The 19,291-nt window shown below is 32.3% G+C and overlaps 2 protein-coding genes across 7 annotated transcripts in view; both read right to left on the bottom strand.

The window, feature by feature from the left end:
- The window catches only part of LOC143255988 (uncharacterized), a 98,275-nt gene that overhangs the window by 36,146 nt on the left and 42,838 nt on the right, over nucleotides 1–19,291 (bottom strand). For all 6 annotated transcript variants that reach the window (XM_076512499.1, XM_076512502.1, XM_076512501.1 and 3 more), the window contains 3 exons: nucleotides 4,828–5,025; nucleotides 3,219–3,300; nucleotides 1,310–1,446 (listed from right to left, as the gene is read on the bottom strand). In XM_076512499.1, coding sequence (XP_076368614.1) covers nucleotides 1,310–1,446; nucleotides 3,219–3,300; nucleotides 4,828–5,025 — 417 coding nt within the window. The remainder of the gene's footprint in view (nucleotides 1–1,309; nucleotides 1,447–3,218; nucleotides 3,301–4,827; nucleotides 5,026–19,291) is intronic.
- On the bottom strand, nucleotides 15,194–16,170 carry LOC143255990 (uncharacterized). Its single transcript, XM_076512506.1, has 2 exons — nucleotides 16,036–16,170; nucleotides 15,194–15,799 (listed from the first exon to the last, which is right to left on the bottom strand). Exon 2 carries the CDS (start codon nucleotides 15,743–15,745, stop codon nucleotides 15,323–15,325), a length of 423 nt encoding a protein of 140 aa, XP_076368621.1. The 5' UTR covers nucleotides 15,746–15,799; nucleotides 16,036–16,170; the 3' UTR covers nucleotides 15,194–15,322.

Below are 19,291 nucleotides of genomic sequence, written 5' to 3'. Positions count from 1 at the left end.
TTGAGGTAAACATCGAGCCCACTAACTCCTTCAAAATAGCAATTAAAATTCAGAGCAATTTGCAAATATGTTTATCCATTTCCAACCTAATAAATAATCTCTTCCATGATGGTAATGTAGCGATTCATCTTATTCACCTGTATGATATTGGTTCAAGCAGCATAAGAATGATGTGACTTCTAGGGTTAGTACAATTACTGGATCTCAACAAGACTGACTAGCTTTAGGGTAAGTTGGAATGACAAATCCACCACTGTAATGCTTTGTCTATATTTATGAATATATAGATTAATGTGCTAAAATGAAGCAACAACACCTTCGAGCCTTTAGTGAAGTTTACAGATGGTTTATCACACATTTTAAGAATTATTTGCAAGAAAATCAGCACAGAGATACAAAACTTGAAAACCAATTTCAAATACCACTATTTTTAACACGAGTTGGCAAGGGACAATAATAGAACCACCACACTACACACTGAACTGTTACTATCACTGTCAAGGTGTGCAGACTACTTGTCCAGTAAAGCAACAAAAACCGTAAGTCCGTAAATCTGCTCAACAAACACACTGGTAAGAGCAAGACAAACTATACAAAAAATATTCTGACATAAGAGAGGGAAATTTCTTGCAACACTTGATAAAGCCTACACATACTCAAATGAAAAAAATGAACAATTTAGTAACAAACACAATGATACTTCCTTTCCAATGTGGTAACAATACAGAAAAATATTTTGCATCATGCTTAAAGGCTGCTACAGGGTTTTCAGGAGTAATGTAATGATAATAACTATGCAAAATGAAATTTCTGCACTATACTGTGTAAGAGGTCAAGAAGATATGACAAGTGGTAACTCATACATCTAAACCTATAGTAACATTTCAATGAACCAAGAAATTAAATTACTGTTCAAACAATCCTATCTGCTAACATACATATTAATTAATCTTAGGGCACAACCATGGGCTTCTGTGCAATTAATCTACTTGAAAGTGGTCACTGAAGCTGGCATCCATATACAGTGGAGAGATGGTGTAAAGAATGTCAAGATATGGATTTTAAGACTCACCTCACCATTCTCAACAGAAGTTTGTAGGTAATGATGAACAATCATGGCTATGAGATTGAGCATGATCCATAGTAAAAGACATAAATTTAAGGAACATCATTCTTGTAAATTACAAACAACTAGCACTTTGCGCATCATCTGAGTCCAGAAAATTAGATAAAAAACAATACAAGGTAGTCAGTCAAACTGCAAAATAGGCACTTATATTTATTTAAAAAAAAAAACAAACTAAATTACCTCTCAGAACTTCTACAATAAGTTTCAAATCCTTAGTAAGACGTCTCACTTGGTTAAAGTTGGCAACAGTAATAATTGGGACATACTGATCACCATCCATTTGAGAAACAAGGAAGGTATCATGAGACAAATTCTCCCTGAAAGAATAAAGTCATTGCAAGACAATAAATATTTTACATAAAAGTGAAAAAAGTTATATTATTTAATTTCTGTACAGAACTCTAAGTTTTCTATGTGACCTGAAAAATTCTCTCATCCATAACTTCTTTGTATAATATTACTTAAAAATGCATACAATATTTTAAAAATCATCTATATGAATTGACAAAAATTCTTAAGAAAAATCATTTCATAAGAACATAGCTAACTAACCTCTGTATATTTGTGCATATGTATACATATAAAGTATAAAATAATGTATCATTTTGTTTTCAGAGTAAAGTTTTTACTATCTTTCAAAGAAAAATTATTAGATTAGCATATTTAAACTTTAGAAGTACATGTCTGGGAATATTCTGCAGCACTACATTTCAATTTTAATATTAATAAGTTGGAACACATCTTTATTAACAAAATGCATAATAACCAAATCTTTTCCAAACACATTTAGTGATGTCTGAATATAAAGCAGTGTTCAAGTTATTGTTTAATTTATCCACAGTCTGCCTTACCATTACAAAATAACTCATATTAATGTACATTGTGCACAATAGCAAAGACTAACTAATATACCTTCAAACCCTTCTACAGACTAATCAAAGTATCAAGTATTTGGGGTTTGTAACCATATAATTTTAAGAACAAGATTATAATAGCTTGCATATTAAGAGCTCAATACAAGCTGTATCTATAAATTAGAAAGCCAGCTGCTGAAACAGTTTCACCATAAAAAAACACAATGTATCATGAGAAACCTCATTTAAAAATTATTTGCAGTTTGAAATACCATAGAATTTAAGAATCTTTATGGTAAACATTATGAAAGGAGATGCCATGTTCATCAAAGCAGCTAGAGTAAGGATTATCCACCTTATAAGAATGATGTACCAGCTAGAGTAAGGATTAACCACCTTATAAGAATGATGTACCAGGCTTTACAATTCCATTTGAACTATTTCTTCCATTATTAATTGTACTCAGCTTGATGGGCAATGATTACATACTTTCATGAAAGAGAATAAGGTTAATCTCAGATCAGTAAGATAAAAAAAAATCTAAGATCTCAAAAGCAAGAATTAGCTACACTCATTACCAGGTTCATTTTAGTCTTGCTCTAATCAAACATTAATATTAATTTAGACTATTTGAACTTTTCACAGATCACCAACCACCACTGGTCATGGAAATATGTAGAAAAAACTGTGTTCAAGAGGACCAAAGTCATACAAGTCCAATGAAGCTACATCAGAGGACTTAAACAAAAAGTGGTTTAATACCATAGCCATAATCTAAGCTATGGTATCACCTTTCTCATGACAAACAATCATTTATTTTGAACTAAAAACTTATTGTTTGACTTGTGGGCCTTCATAAACTTCAGATCATTGTTTATTATCTTGTAAAATCTGCCACAAAAACATAAGCTAAGTTTCATTAAAATAGTTTTTTTTTTATCATGATTTTCACTTTTCTTATGATGGCACTACTTCAGATTGGTTTATAAAGTGATTTCATAATCTGCTATTTCATTAGTGTCATAAATTAAATACAAATATAAATAAATAAATACATATATATATATATGGTTGATAAGTGAACCAATGAGGAATACCTAACACCTAGGGAAATGCTACTGCATTTGTTTATGTAAATCATTTCTATAAAGTGTAATGCAATTAATGAACCAATCCAACATGGCAGTGTTACTGTAAATTTAAAGATAATCATTCCACTAGAAAAATCAACTTACCTTGAGAAATAGTATTCTAACTGTCTTTGCAGCATAGCCTTCAGTTCTGTCAAGTCTGGGTTACCTTCTTCTGATTGAAAACCTTCAAAATAAAGAACTTGTATAATGCACCTTATTACACTACACATCAGTATGATACTGTGACAAAACATGGATTTTTATATCTTATCCTGCAGCACGAATTCTTTAGCCATAAATTTTATGTAGGAAAAAAATCAAAATATTCATAATCTTTTCCCTACCACATAAATTTTTATATCTTGTGGGACTAATTCTTTAGCCATAACTTTTTGTGTATGGAAATAAAATCATAAAATACTTATAATCCTTTCCCTATCACACAGGTTTTTTATATCTTATCTTGTAGGGCTAATTCTTTAGCCATAAATTGTTATGTAGGAAAATAAAATCATAAAATACTTATAATCTTTTCCCTACCACTCAACCCCCCCTTTTTTTAGACACAGCAAAACTGTCAAGTTCACTAACATTTCTATGATAACTAACAATAAAAAAATTCTACTGAAAATTAACCTGTAAATCCTAGTTTGATATCTAACATATTTAATACAATTTTCAAAAACAGTGTTTAAACTAAAAGTTTTCAATTTCCAGTACTATTACAATACAAACTTAAGGAATATGATTTTAAAACACATTAACTTATTAGGACTTTAAATATTTCTTGATGTTATCAGTAACTATTTTCTCATCTTAAAGAACTACTTATAGTAATTATATCAGCAATTTAGGTTTTTATTGGTGCTCAGTGTTGAGTCCATATAAAAAGTAAGATTGCACAGTGAAAATTAGGTGTTTTAACGGTAAAAACTGAACCCATTTCCAAAATATATGACATTCACTTTTCTACTAATGTCTTTCAAAACAATACAAAAATAAATTAATGAAAATACTTATCACAACATACATAACACACTACACTCAGCTTGGGCAATATTTTACAAAATACATTAAAAATGGAGTCTAAAGAGAAGCAACATTTCTTTTCAATTTTTTGCAGATATTCCTTCTGTATAGCTGGGCCAAAATTTACCTCATTTTCTATTTCATTTTGTCAAGTATACCACCACAACCTACATCCACATCTGGAACAGTCAGGGCATTATCACACCTGATACTACTAGTATTTTAAATGAAAGAATCACAACTAAAATTGAGCCATGTAGCTTGAAAGATTATTTTGTAGACTCATGACTTTTGAGGCACAATGCCATTGGTAAAATAATCCATGAAAGTATATTGGTTTTATTCTGTAGATTCCAGTTCTAAAACCCATAGGGTTCAAAGTTACATCCATAACCCAACAACTTTGGTGATGAAGGCACCCATGGAAGCTTTTACATTTTATCTCAAAGATGAACACATAAAGAAGAGTGTTGAGTGTGCTTGCTTCAGAAGCTTGTCACTCACATATTAGGTTTGTCACCACTTTATTGCAACAATTTAAGTAAAATATTAAGATGATGATGGTACTGATACTGGAACTAAAAGCTTATTAGAATAAACATACTTAAAACTGTCCAATAACTAAGTATACTGGTTGAAAAATAATACATGGGTCTCACAGGATATATGAATATAATCTTACCAGAAGTAGTATACGTTGCTTCAAATGTCTGCTCTGAATTAAGATGGTGATGATTCATATTGCTGACACTTAAGGTGTTAGTAACAGATGATGTACTATTCATATTGTCTGAGCACTGCTGAATACAGCTTTTAATTAGTTCATTTTCCTGATTTACATAACATCCTGCATCTTGGCAATGGCTGGAAGAGTCCCTGTCTGTAACAAAACAATCTTGGTATCAGACATTAAAGTGATTATAAAATTATAGTCAATTTATATAAAAATATTTAAATATATGCAACTATAGCTACCTAGCAATTTTAGGCATGTTTTTCTTGCAGTAAACCTTCCATCTTTGTTACATTTTTATGATGAATATTACATATCAATCAAAATTACATCTATAACAGTGATATATTTCAAGTTGCTTTATGGATGATCTGTAACAAGTTCTTATGCTAGTAGCATATCATAAATAAAAAGGCAAAATTATAACAATTTCATAACAGTATCACTGTATCACCTGTTTTCTGATTTTTAAACAAGTCAAACTTATTCTTTATACAAAAACTTCAGAAAAAATTATTATTATAAAAAAAAACCTTATATTTTTTTTATTATAAATTCCATACTTCCATTAAAAACTACAATGTTTCCACTAATAGGAAGTTGTGGCTAAATACTACCTCACAAAAACAACTAAAATCATAAGATACAGTCTGATAGGAAACAAAAACCTGACAGTAATATTTCTTCCAATAATATAATGGTTTTAGAACAAACCAACTACTTTGATCTATTTGGAAGAAAACTAAACAGAGCTTTCAATTTAATTGTATTAATGCACAAAATCAGTTAACACTTCAATTACTTGCAAGACAAAAAATTAAACATTAAATAAAACACTTATGGCAATCAAGTGTCTAAATAATCAATATGAGCTTATACTAATATAAAAAATATACATACACTGATTACACTTGCAAAGGAACATTGTTCCTGAAACATAGTAATTTATGGCTGCAGGTTTACAAATGTCAAAAATTTGCAGTCTCTCGATAGGCTTTTATTCTAAGCTGGATTAATACAAAATTTCCACCAGTCAGAGTAATATTATACTCCACTAAAACATACTGCTTAATACTTGATAAATTCTCTAGTGGTTCCCAGAATATGTTGTTTTACAGAAACTCTCAATTCTCCTACATAAGTTGAGTATACAAATTTATGGATGACAAGTGAGAAAAGGTAAATATTTATTAAAAAAAACACTTTTTCCAATGCTTTAAATCAAGCCTCCTAATATTCTTTTTGGACACTTTTTTGAAAGAATATATTCTCCTGCAAACATCCTGATGACAAAAGAACCTATATATAATTTAATTTATATGTTTAATTATATTTCATTTATCTGTAGATAAACAATGCCTAACATTAAAACAAAAATTCTCATATGCTATGACTATTGTTTTATACATGATAATACCATTATTAACTGTACATCAAATTCCAACATTTCAGTAGTTAGTGCAGGTAACATTTCAGATATTGTCATATTTAAATTCAAAATATTTTAATTCAGACCCTTTTACTTTACACTACTGATTAACTATCAGCACTGGAAATTGAAATGGGAATAAATTCCTGGGAATTTTGGTTTATAATATAAACACTTCCAACCTACCCTGTTGGTTATATACTAAGGTATCTAAAGATGGCTAGTTTAATTCCCAACTGAATACTTTATACTGAAATGTTATTACATATATACTTCAAAAATTGATCAACTGAAAAATGGTAAAAGTATCATTCACATAACTTCTGTAGTACAGTTGCTTAAATTCAGAAGGACACTTGTACCAATCATTTTAACAGAAACTCAAAATCGAATTAGCCATAACAGATATAAACTAAGATTCCATATTAACATTTAGTTTGATCACAAATTCTGTTAACCACAAAATGTAATTTTTTATCTACAATCAACAGCAACCTACATAATGCATGCCTAGAAAATCATTTAGTACAACAGAAGATGAGGAAAATAGTTCTAAATATGAATCAATAACCTCTTGCAACTGAATGTTAGTACAAAGATATGTCAAAATTGGTAATACAAAAATTTTGATTAAACTGCAAATTCTGAAGAGACTTTGAAAACTCAAAGCTATTTCTGACATCAAATTTGCTGCTTACACACACGAAAATTCTCCAAAAAAGTAAACAACTTAAGGCTGCAAGTGCCAACATTTGAAATTAAGCTTGCAGGAACAAACTTTGGAAGTTTAGACACACCACATATATAACACCACAAGAACCTTCCAGTCTTATTTCTTTGCACATAGCAGCTATAATTTGATCTTACATTCAATTGTAACAACTATTTTTGTAAGATTGTTTTCCTTTAATTGTTGGATCTGTATTTACTTTCACAGACTTGCTGCCCTCATTTAATAGATGGTTGAACTTATTTTTATTAAGCATTACTATCTTGTTTTCTCAATATAGTTTTATCAGCAAATCAAAACATTTTCCATGTTAAATATGGGTTTCAATTTATTCTTTGTATATGTTAAGATTTCATTCCTGAATCAGTTATAAAAAAGTCAGTGTAAAGGCAGCTCACGTGAATTTTAACGTATCAAAATTCTCATCTGTTTAGGGATAAACAGAGCACTTGTGCTTCAAATGAAAACAAAAAAGGTACCAAACTGTAGTGCCAAATGCTATTTTCCTCCAAACCATTAGCTTTATAAATTTGATATAATTTCTAGCTTTTCTTCTTACTGATTTGTATAGTGGGTTTTGGATTGACTTGTTCAAGGTTTAATATGTAATGCCCACACATGCTCCACACTTTCAGTTGTGTGCACATAACAAAAATGACAGTCAATTCTGTTTCTTGGTTGAAAGAGCCAAGCAAAGCCTTTGCAGTGCTGCTAACTAGATGCTCTTTATGCAATATCAAGTGATAATTAAGGATAACTATATCAAAATGTTCCGTAAAGTATTCTTAGATTGAAAATTCCATTTCCATTTCTTCAAAGAATCTTTATATACCAGTTACATGTTGAACCATGCATTATTTCTGTGGTTCTATTGTACATTATCTATTATAAAGAAGATTATAACCTTTCCCATTAATACACGTGTTGTGTATGTATTCTGTTTAATGATTTGAATGTGCATTTCTAGGGCATCCAGCTTGTGGTCACTGTCTAAATAAGTTTGTGGATACTTTTGGTGTAAATTGTTCATCAGCTGGATTAATAAGAAAATGAACTTAAACACCACTCTCATCATGAGTGAGAGATGTTATACAACAGAAAGGAATTTGTATTGTGTTAATAACTAGAGACATACACCCAAGTACACACGCAAAACTCTATACACTGCGATTTAAAGACCAGGTACATTTACCACCTTGCTTAAAGAGTTAATAGAAACTTAAAAGTCACTGTACAGTACAATATTATCATATTTCAATTTAGTTTAATGTTTAAAAAACATAACTAAAATTAAGACTTTTGTATGAAGGGCTTTGAATTTAATAGTTTATTTATTTGACTTGTAACTTCTCATAGCTTTTACAGCTCATAAGTAGTTGTTGATGTTTAAATGAACTTGTTAACAGTATGTATCTAAAGTGGAAACTGGGAAATTATGTTAGAATATAATGTAAAATTTAATTAATACTCTAACTGATGGGGTATTCAATTTTCATATTTTTTGTAGGCTAACCTAAAGTTGGAAGATCCTGAATAACAGACAAGTACATGTAATAATATTATTTGAAAAACAAATATTCTGCCTTGGAGTTGTTTACTTTGTAATATCAAAATATACATATACATTTCTTTTTTCAGGTAAACTATACTCACTAAATGAGCACTTAGGTCCTTATTCTTCAAGATAATCAGGTTCCTTGTTTTATGTTTGTTTTGAATTTTGTGCAAAGCTACTCAAGGGCTATCTGTGCTAGCTGTCCCTAATTTAGCAGTGTAAGACTAAAGGGAAGGCAGCTAGTCATTACCACCCACCGCCAACTCTTTTACCAACAAATAGTGAGATTGACTGTAATATTATAACGCCCCCATGGCTGAAAGGGAGGGCATGTTTGGTGCAACAGGGATTTGAACACCCAACCCTCGGATTACGAGTCAAACGCCTTAACCCACCTGGCCTCCTCTTTTTATGACATGCCTATGTACAATAACTTTTTGTGACTGCAAAAATGTTTAATACTTTCAGTTACAGGATTTATGAAAGATGTTATGTTCTTCAAAACGAATTAAAATGAAAATGCCTGCATTTGAATAGTTTTGCCTAACTGTAAAAGAACAAATTTTCTTGCAAAATTAACATGTTTCTTATTAGAGCTGAGTGTAGTAATCAATTACCTAAGAGCAGCAATTATACTAACTAGTGTTTCATAAACTAATCAACAGTGGAAGTTATAATAAATTGTCATAAAAATAATCAACTAATCAAACTTAGTTTCCAATTACCTACTGTGTTTGATTAATTCAACAGTCAATGTAATCAAAATATTTCAGTTATATTTGTTGTTAAGTACAAAAATACATGTTAGAGTGTATCATGATTTGACAGCCTTGGGTCTGATACCTGTTGTTCGTAAACCTAATCACGCTGTATATGTTATTGTAAAACTACTAAGGACACCTGCCACTGATGCTAATTTTAAACTTCTGACTATAGGAAAGAGAAATGGTTAGCAGCATTCACTGTCAACTCTTTTGCAACTTAAGTGTTAAAAGTAAATTTACTGGTTTTTGCATTGTATTATGTTTGTTATGTATTTAATTGCACAATTATGCTCTATGATGTAGTATCTGCAGGCACAGCTCTGAAGGAGGAGTCCAGGGTCTTTTTTTTTTTTTAATGAAAATTAATAACCATACTCAATAATGTCATATAAGCAGGAGTGGACATAAGTGTATGCATTTGATTATTAGTTTGGGGTTGTAGAGGCTTTGAACTACCTCCATTTCTTATTGTAATATTGAATCTAGAAAAGGAGTTAAAGATCCAAATCTCTTCACCCACTAAGAAATTAATAAAAACCAGATATCCTTATACTACTAATATCAAAAATAAACATTAAATGTAAATTCTATACACTGTCATGGTGAGTTTAAATACATTCTTTGAGATACTTCAAAAATGCATTTAGACTAAAAACTTGTCTTCAAAGTTAGCATTTTTCAGAAAACCTGCAGTTTTATAACTTGTTAGAAAACCAATTTTGTATTGATTAAAAATTAAAATGCTTATAAGATACTTTTTTTATAGTTGGTATCTAAAATAAAATACAAGTGATATAACTGCATAAGAAATTAAAAAACAAAGCTGAATTGACATCTTTACCAGTATTATGATTTTCTTTATAAATCTGATCATAAATAATTATAACCATTTAATTTCACTCAATAAATTTCAAATGTTTAAATTATTAATGTCCTTATCAAAACGCAAGTTTGCTTTGAAGTTCATGGAAAGCTACATGAGGGCTATCTGCACTAGCCCTCCCTAATTTAACAGTGCAAGACAAGAGAGAAGGCAGCTAGTTATCACCACCCATCACAAACTGTTGGGTTACTCTTCTATAAACAAATAGTGGGATTAACAAGAACATTTTAACATCCCCATAGCTGAAAGGACAAACATGTTGGGTGTGACAGGGATTCAAATCCATGACCCACAGATTGCAAGTGAAGCACCCAAACCATCCGGCCTTGCCCATAAACATGTTAAACATTACTGAAATGTCTGAAGTATTGAGTTTGGTAAATGATAAAGATTTTTCTTTTCACCAAAGGTAAAATAAAAAATATAATTTGTATCATAATGATGTATTACATTACGTGTTTGCCACACACACTGATGTGGAGAGCAGTTTTGCCTATTCTAACCTCATCAGCATCATTTAAGTTGACATACCAAAGAAATACAGAAAACCTTCTTATAATGGTGATGTGCATATAATATGGTTAGATTTTTTTTTTACATCAATTTAAAATGAATATTTAGTAATCTAGAGAACAGAAAACAATCTACTGAATATTACCAAACAATAAACTTGACAAAAAGCCACAATATTATTCACATACCTAAATTAGTGTTACAAAATAGTGAGTATAAAAGAATTTACACATTCCATAAATACTTTAAGTCTGGAAAAATGTACATAGTATTACTGCAACAGTTGACAGGTAAGCAAATAAGTTTGTATGTTTGCAGTTGAGTTGCACATAATACATTTTCATCTATGAAGTTAAGGGTTAAAAAAAAACAAAAAAAAAACCAAAAAACTTAAGATTATTGTGCCCAAAGTCTGAAGACTTTTCTCTGGCTTTTCATGTTCTTTTTACTTTAAATTTTTCAGAGAAATATTACAATCAATTTCATGTTAATTCTCACTATATTTCAGCAATTGTAACTTAAAAGATGCTTCAGAATTAATATTTTGTCATCTTCCAACATACGAGTGTAATCAACAAAGAATGATTAACAGCACTTCATATTTTCATTCCTATTGATTTTCTTAAGTTTTTCTACCTACCCCACCCACAGAATAACTATTGTTCTAAGAATTTATCACTGCAAGAGAATATATTATCTATCTCTTTCATTTTCAAGAATTTACATTGGTTATTGTATAAGTATTGACTGAATCCTTACTAATATATAATATACGAGGTCTGTTCAAAAAATACGCGGACTGACGTCATAAAACAAAATGTACTTTATTTAGAAGTTACAGGACTGGGACCCCTTCAAAGTACTCTCCTCCCCAATGCACACACTTATCCCAATGGTGTTTCCACTTGTTGAAACAGTCCTGATGCGCTTCTTTTGTAATGTCCTCCAGCTCTTTCGTCGCATTTGCCTTAATCTTGAGAATCGTCTCAAATCTTCTTCCTTTCAAGGGTCTTTTGAGTTTGGGGAACAAGAAAAAATTGCAAGGAGCAAGGTCAGGTGAGTAGGGGGGTGGGGAAGAACAGTGATCGAGTGTTTGGCCAAAAACTCACGAGTTCTGAGGGCTGAATTTTGCAACAACGCAGTGCATCTTCAATGTTTTGGTCAAAATCTCGTAACAAGATCCAACTGATATCCCACACTCTTCAGCAAGCTCCATGACAGTCAAACGTCGACTTGCCCGCGCCAGGGTGTTGATTTTGTCGACGTGTGGGTCGTCAGTTGACATGGAAGGACGTCCAGGATGCTCATCATCTTCAATGGACCGTCGACCATCCTTAAAACGTTCATGCCACTTGAAACATGCCGTACGCTTCATAGCAACATCACCGTAAGCCGTGTTAAGCATAGCAAAAGTTTCAGTCACAGATTTTCCAAGTTTAACACAAAATTTCACAGCAAGTCGTTGCTCCTTCAGGTCATTCATTCTGAAATCCGCCAAACGAAAAAATCGCACTTCACTTAAAACCACGTAGCTAATACACAAATGAAGATACCTGCAATCGGGAAATGGCGTCGTAATCAGCTGATCTGTACGGACCTAGCGACACCAAGCGGATTCCTCTGGAACCAACTGGAGCCACGCAATTCAAACAGTCCACGTATTTTTTGAACAGCCCTCGTATATAATGAAAGATTAAATACAATTTGATAGATCAAAAATTAAATTATTAGGTAAATGTACTAATTAAGGTTTTTTTTATAGTTTCTGTAAATATCCCCCCCCTTTCAGTTCTTTTTATTAGTGCTGTTTTAAAAGAACAAAAACTTTGTTTAATGAAAAGACATAACTTAAGATAAAGCTTAGAGTTTAAAGGTGGGTTGAATAAGTAAACATCATACCACATATGGAGAAAGTTCTGTTATTATCAAGTTTAAGTAGCCTACTGAGAAGCAAGTATAAGTTGGTTCGTTGTTAATCACTAAGCTACAAAATGGGCTGTCAATGACATGACCACCAGAGGTTCCAAGATCCAGTTTTTGTAATTACAAGCTTTTATATTTTTTTCTAAGCCACTGATGGGGGTGGCAAATATGGTGATTGCACAATATTTTGATAACAAATCTTTATTGAGTCACATTTTTATGTATATCCTACATAGACAGCATACACAGATTAACTAAATGGGTACTTAACTGCTCCCAATTATAATCATGATAGGATTTAAATAAAAAACATTACACTTATCAGTGTTTTTTTTTAGAGCAAAGCCACAACAGGCTATCTGCTGTGTCCAATGTGGAGAACCAACCCTTGAATTTTAGAGTTTACAAGTCTCTAAACTGAGCAATAATACTTAACTCTGCCATGATCATAGCTATTCTTTGTCTATCTTTGCCAATCTGAGCATTAATCTTGCATGTTACAGTCCTTTAAACCATGCTTAAATGCCCTTGGCAATATTAATTTACAAATTTCTCCACCCTTTATCCTGGTACTGTTTATATAGACCTCACTTAGATAATGTGATCATTTGTTGAGATACCAGTTCTCAGTGGTGAAGTATGGCAGGAGAATATCAGTGGAGGTAAAGTATTACTGGAAATAAGTTTTCAATTTAAGAAAATGTTATCTTCCAAACACACATCAACCAACACTATAGGTAGAATCCCACACTAAGAAGGTGGAGGAGTGCAGGTATGATCCATACAGAAAATGTCTGCATAGAACAGTGGTGCACCAAAATAACAGTGATACACAACTGGGGGAACCCCACTACATCAAGAAGAGGTATGCCCTTTGTCCAGAACTAAGTTCCTGTGCCAATGGTAGAATAGTATGATTAATCATCATAATAAGGCAGCCCCAACTTCAGGGTTGGAATTAAGGGATCTTGGTCCCTATATCACTCATTGGTGGTTAGAGGTATTGGATTGTAGTGTTAACAGATTTATATAAATGTGTACTTTTAAATAATTCCAACCTGTAGCCATAAAGTGATTTGATTCATTTCATACAACCAAAATCAAGACAAAGTAAGCACCACCAAATAACAACATTGTGTATACCATACCATACTCATCAAAAGGAACAGGACTCATCTGCTCTGGAATTTTGAACATCTCTCTCACATCCCAACCAAGTTGGAAAGAAGTATTCCATTTCCCCTGTAATTACAGAGTGGATGTGGAATCTGTGCTCAACAAAGGACCTAGGATGGGATCACTTCACATTTGAAATTACAAAAGATAGTGAACCTCCTTCCATGAACAACATACTAAACCAACATTGATCAAAATTAAGGGCCATGCACACACCAACTGGACAGCAATGTCAAATATGAACAAGAATTATGAGTATGCTTCCATGAAGGCTGATACTAGTCCTATTGATATCTGGGGGAAACATACACAGACCCAATTTCATCCTCTTCCACAAGAGTGGAGAAACACACTATGAGGGAAAAGAACCACTGTCTACCATCTCAGTGACTGAAAACCAGACAGGCCAAGTTATTGTCTCAATCACTCAATGGATAAAAACAAGAACAGCTTCAACTGAAAGTGCCCCTACCTCGGAGACATACTTTGATTACAAAGAAGTGCAGGAGGTTAGATGCCACCTTGCTCATAACAGTAATATGGGAATTCATACCTGCAAATATCAAGTCTAATATATATATAGTTTTTGAAATTACAATTATACCAAAATCGACAAAGCAGTGCAAAAATTGCAATCCATAATGGGACAATATATGACTCTCAGAGAAAACTGACCATTGTTTTGTTAAGAAAAAGTTATAACATTACCTAAATGAAGTGCTTACATATAGTACCAGAACAAAGGATGCACTGATAAGGGTGAAGAAATTTGCAAAATAAGTATTGCCAAGGGCAGTTAAGCAAGGTATAAAACACAAGATCATGCCAAACCAATGTTTAGACAGGCAGAGCTGTTAAAAAATAGCTGTGTTGTCAGCCAGTGGTACGTTTTGGAAAAACATTCTTATTATTCAACTACACTATGTAACATTTTGTTCCTGGATAGTATGTGTTATTTCTTAATTGCATATGTTGTAAAAGTACAGAAAATGGCCATTATTCCCTTCAAACTTTGCTTCTGTGACCTGCATAATCAAATTTAGAAATTAACCTATTTTCTATGTAAAAGTGGACAAATTTGTACATTTTCATTTACATAATATCTGAATAAAACAACATATGAATCAAGATTTACATGTATTTATACTAAAGTTATACAAAAATGTTTAAAAGTGAGTAGTTTTTTGAGATTTGCAACCATAATGTAAATTACTTTCATGTATCAGCCCCCAAATATAGTCTCCCATCATGTTTTCGTTATACATGTTCAAAGTCCAGTATATCTTGGTGGAAGCGCTTGCCTTGTTCCTCTGACTATGCTCCTATGTTCTTCTTGAATTTATCTAAATGAGCATCAAGGATATGGACTTTCAGGGACATCCTGCAAACCCATTTTGCTGTAGTTTGGTTTACAGGCAATTCCAATTGCCTTGCACAGACCAGATAGGTTGTGACAGAAGCAGAGCACATTCTAATGAGTGAAGAAGCTTGAAAAATGTTGGTAACACTTCCTCTGACCTGTGACTTGTACACTTTCATCAAACAAATCCCACTTCTTGAGCCTAGATGTCAAAAGCTCAGCATTCAACTTTGTTAGATCAAGATCTCTGATCAAGTCATTGAGGTCTCTTTGGTTGGGGTAGTATGGGTTTCTCTCACTAGCTGCATCTCTGAAATTGTAATCTGAATCTTTAATGTCTACCTCTTCTTCCGATCTGCTGCTCTCTTCTGAGGATGGCCGCTTTCTCTCTGGCAGAGTTGGTACAGCATAGCACTGGGGTGATGGATGATGGAAGGTCCAGATACATGATAGCAGATGCATTCTTGCCATCCCAATGTTTGGAAGGATCCACCATGCAGAAGTAACAATTGCTTGAGTGGTCAATGGGTTCATGCCAAATTCTTGGAATAGCACACTTCATGGCTCTCTTTTCCCCTCTGTACCATCCTGCAAAAGAGCAAAATAAAATTGTTATTGTGAAAAATAAATTTCATCTACAACTAGTGTAAGAGATTCATGCAAAATATTGATATTTTTTCTATACTATTGAAAATTAAAAAAAAATTGAATTTGAAAGATCTTAATTTGCATAATATCTTACTAATCAAACAACAAAAATTGTCCATAGATCTTAATTTGCATAATATCTTACTAATCAAACAAACAAAAATTGTCCATCTTACCTTACAGTATTATTTAAGTGCTCGCAGGTAAAATGAGGTGCTCAGGATTTGTCTTAATCCCAGAAAAACATGCCGAAATATGTCTTGTAGGCTTCACACATTTTAGCAGATGCTGTCTTGATAAATTGGCCACATACATAGCAGAATGCATCTGGAGAATGCTTGCAGCTTCTAGATGCCATCTCTGATAAAACCAGATAGGTCTGTGTGTTCATGTAGGCAGCTAGAACTAAACTGAACTGGCAAGCTGCTGTATATATATATTTACAAAAAAGATTCTTGAAAATTCTTGTAAGTTCTACAATGTTCTAGAAGGTTCTTGAAAATTCTCTATCAGCTACTCAGCATTAAATCTACCTGGAATGTTCTGGAAAATGGGTAAATTTGAAAATGTTATTACCTAGGTCACAAAAGCAAAGTTTGAAAAGAAAAATGGGTCTTTTTCCATTTACTTTAGGCATAAGCAATTGGGAAATAACTGTTTCTGCCCAGGAAATAAGTAAAAATTTTGTTACATAGTGTTATCAACCTGACTTAGAAAAGATTAATGTGGGGTTACTGCCTATTTTGAAAACAAATATACTGCCAACCACATGGTGGTATTTAGTCATCATCATAAGGTTTATTTGACAGGTAAGAAATGCCCAGATTTCAAAACCAAATTTATGGCCAAACATTTTTTTACCTTTTTTCTTTCCTGTGGTGTAGTAAGCATCCACTAATTAATAAGTATCCATTATCAAGCACCTTTTTTGTTACTAAAATCTATACTGATATATGAATAAAAATATTCAAGTTTCTGTGGTTCAGACAACTGCAATAAAGATAACTTTAATTACAGTCCTTTAACTGAGCATACATCCAATTACAATTCTTTAATATTTTAGATTTACAGGTGCAAGGAGTTACTTGTTTAAATACAATGAAACAATTTATTATTCCAATTGCTTTTATACATATATGTGCATATTAGTAAAGTTGAAGGCTGTTACATGGAAAAAAACTAGTTTATTATCAACAATTATTATACTAGTTTCATGAACTAAACTGACATACAAATCCTCTCACAGTTTCTAAGTCAACATAAAATATGGAGCTCTGATGCTTAGATTTTTCTAACTATTCTACATTTCAAAAGCATTGGGCACTATATTTATTACGATTAGCTTAATAACCAATACACTTTGCAAGAAATAGGTGGAAAATATATTGAATGAAATTACTAGTAAAATTAATGAGAATACAATTTATGAATTGTAATAAAAGTTTATACAGAATAATCTTACAATAATATACCCGATTTATTCATTCAATATACAGTTTTTGAAAACATACCCTATCTTTTTTGACAGAAAGGAGGAATACTTCTTTTAAAATTAGATTCAACAACACTGAGTACCAGTATCTTCTAAAGACCAGTAAGTTATACAATACAGTAATATATTGGATTTGAGCATTTTGCTTTAGATGGATCATTATTCATTATCTTGGCACTTTTTCTCAGCTTTCACAGAAGCTCACACAGTTTCAAGAATGTTTGTACTGATCCTATAAGAGACAAGCAATGATTGTGTTACATAAATCGTTTTTACTGTCAAGATATTTTAGCAAATATGCTGTACACATTTTGCTAGGAGATTAATCCCTGTTTACTGGGTTGTATTTCCTGAGGGAACTACTTCATAGATCAAAATTTGCTGTATTTGCAAGCAAATTAGAATGCCACTAATTTTGTATAATTCAATGGGTGACTTACAGCTATAAAATTGTACTGTTCCTCCATCCTGCTCGCTGTACAGGGTGGCCTGTAAGTCCCTACCCATCCACACTGTGTTTAAACATTATAATACTAATAAGTTGAAGGCAGCTGTTACCACAGCAAGCATTTGGAACAATAACAGGGCTCACGGTGTCGCTCTCCATATTCACCAATGGCTATTATTTCTGTTTTTTGGCAAAGAAAAATTGTAATTGGTGAATGTACCAGTGAAACACTGTTTGTTTACAAAATGTTAGACTGGTTCATTACATCAACGTTTTTTTAATGCAAGTATGCGGTAAGCAGATAAAACTCAATTACCCGTCTGCATTCATGCTAGGTCATTTGATAAACGATAAATTCATTGAAATAAAATGTATGATAAGAACTTAGTTGTCATTTATTCTTTGACTGTCTTATCGTACGTGACTGGCTGGAGGGTTGGATACAGATCAAACCTATCTGGCTAAAACACTGGCTAAAATTGGTTACCAAAAATATCATTTGGCTAATAGCTTGGCTACAGAAAAATTTAGTCCAGGGTAAGCCCTGAATAACCTCTACAACGTTGAGGAAATTGTCTCACAAAACATGGAATCGCATAATATTACACAGCGAGAATAAGGGACAGTACACAGATACACTGGATACATAAGATATATGGATGGGTAGGGACGTACGGACCACCCTGCAACAACAATACAATTTTCCTGTCTACTGTTGAACTGTCACAATCATTGCTGAACAATTTTAACATGAATTCATCTGTAAAAGCACATCTTATGTTTCATTAATTCTACTCTTTCCTTAAACTTTACAAAGATTTCTAACTTTTGCTTCAATACAGATTCCTGTGCTAGTCATGAACTTGCTCATTTCTCCTTTATGCTTTGGTTATCTTTCTCAGCAATAGTTTAAGGAGTTACTCATCCACAAAAAGCACTTCATGTTGATGTATGCCACCCTGTTTTCAAGGTAACATTTATACCTGTATTTATAGCAAAGTTATTAGCAAATCCAGAATCTGACCATAGTCTACCCCCCCTCCCAAAAAAAAAACAACTTTCAGATACTTCACCAGTTCTTACTTTACCACTTTTATTATTTACCAGTGAGTTTCCTATAGTCTCCTCAGGAACTTGCACACAGTTCCTTCTGAGTTATGTAGTCTTGCTGAAATTTTTCACATGTAGCATCTTCGTTTAGCCAAGACTTAAATTTCTATAGACTTATTGTGTGATATTTCAGTCCTGGAAGTTATAACTGAATCATGCTCTGGTCCAGTACTTTAAAATACTTTATACTGGAACTGGTATGGCACTTTGGCTGATTAGATTGTAACTCACAGTATTAACATGCCTTTATTTGGATGCAGTTTTCATACAACAAATGGAAACAGTAACAGTTAATAATGACATGAAATCCACTTGAAGCAACGAGTTCTAAAGATGGCTGGCATGGGTATTAAAACTTTAAAATAAAGTACAGAACAATATT

This window comes from Tachypleus tridentatus, chromosome 7, assembly GCF_004210375.1.
Source record: "Tachypleus tridentatus isolate NWPU-2018 chromosome 7, ASM421037v1, whole genome shotgun sequence".
Lineage (NCBI taxonomy): Eukaryota > Metazoa > Arthropoda > Merostomata > Xiphosura > Limulidae > Tachypleus > Tachypleus tridentatus.
The sequence above is the reverse complement of the archived record's forward strand: the minus strand, read 5'-3'. Positions and strand labels throughout refer to the sequence as shown.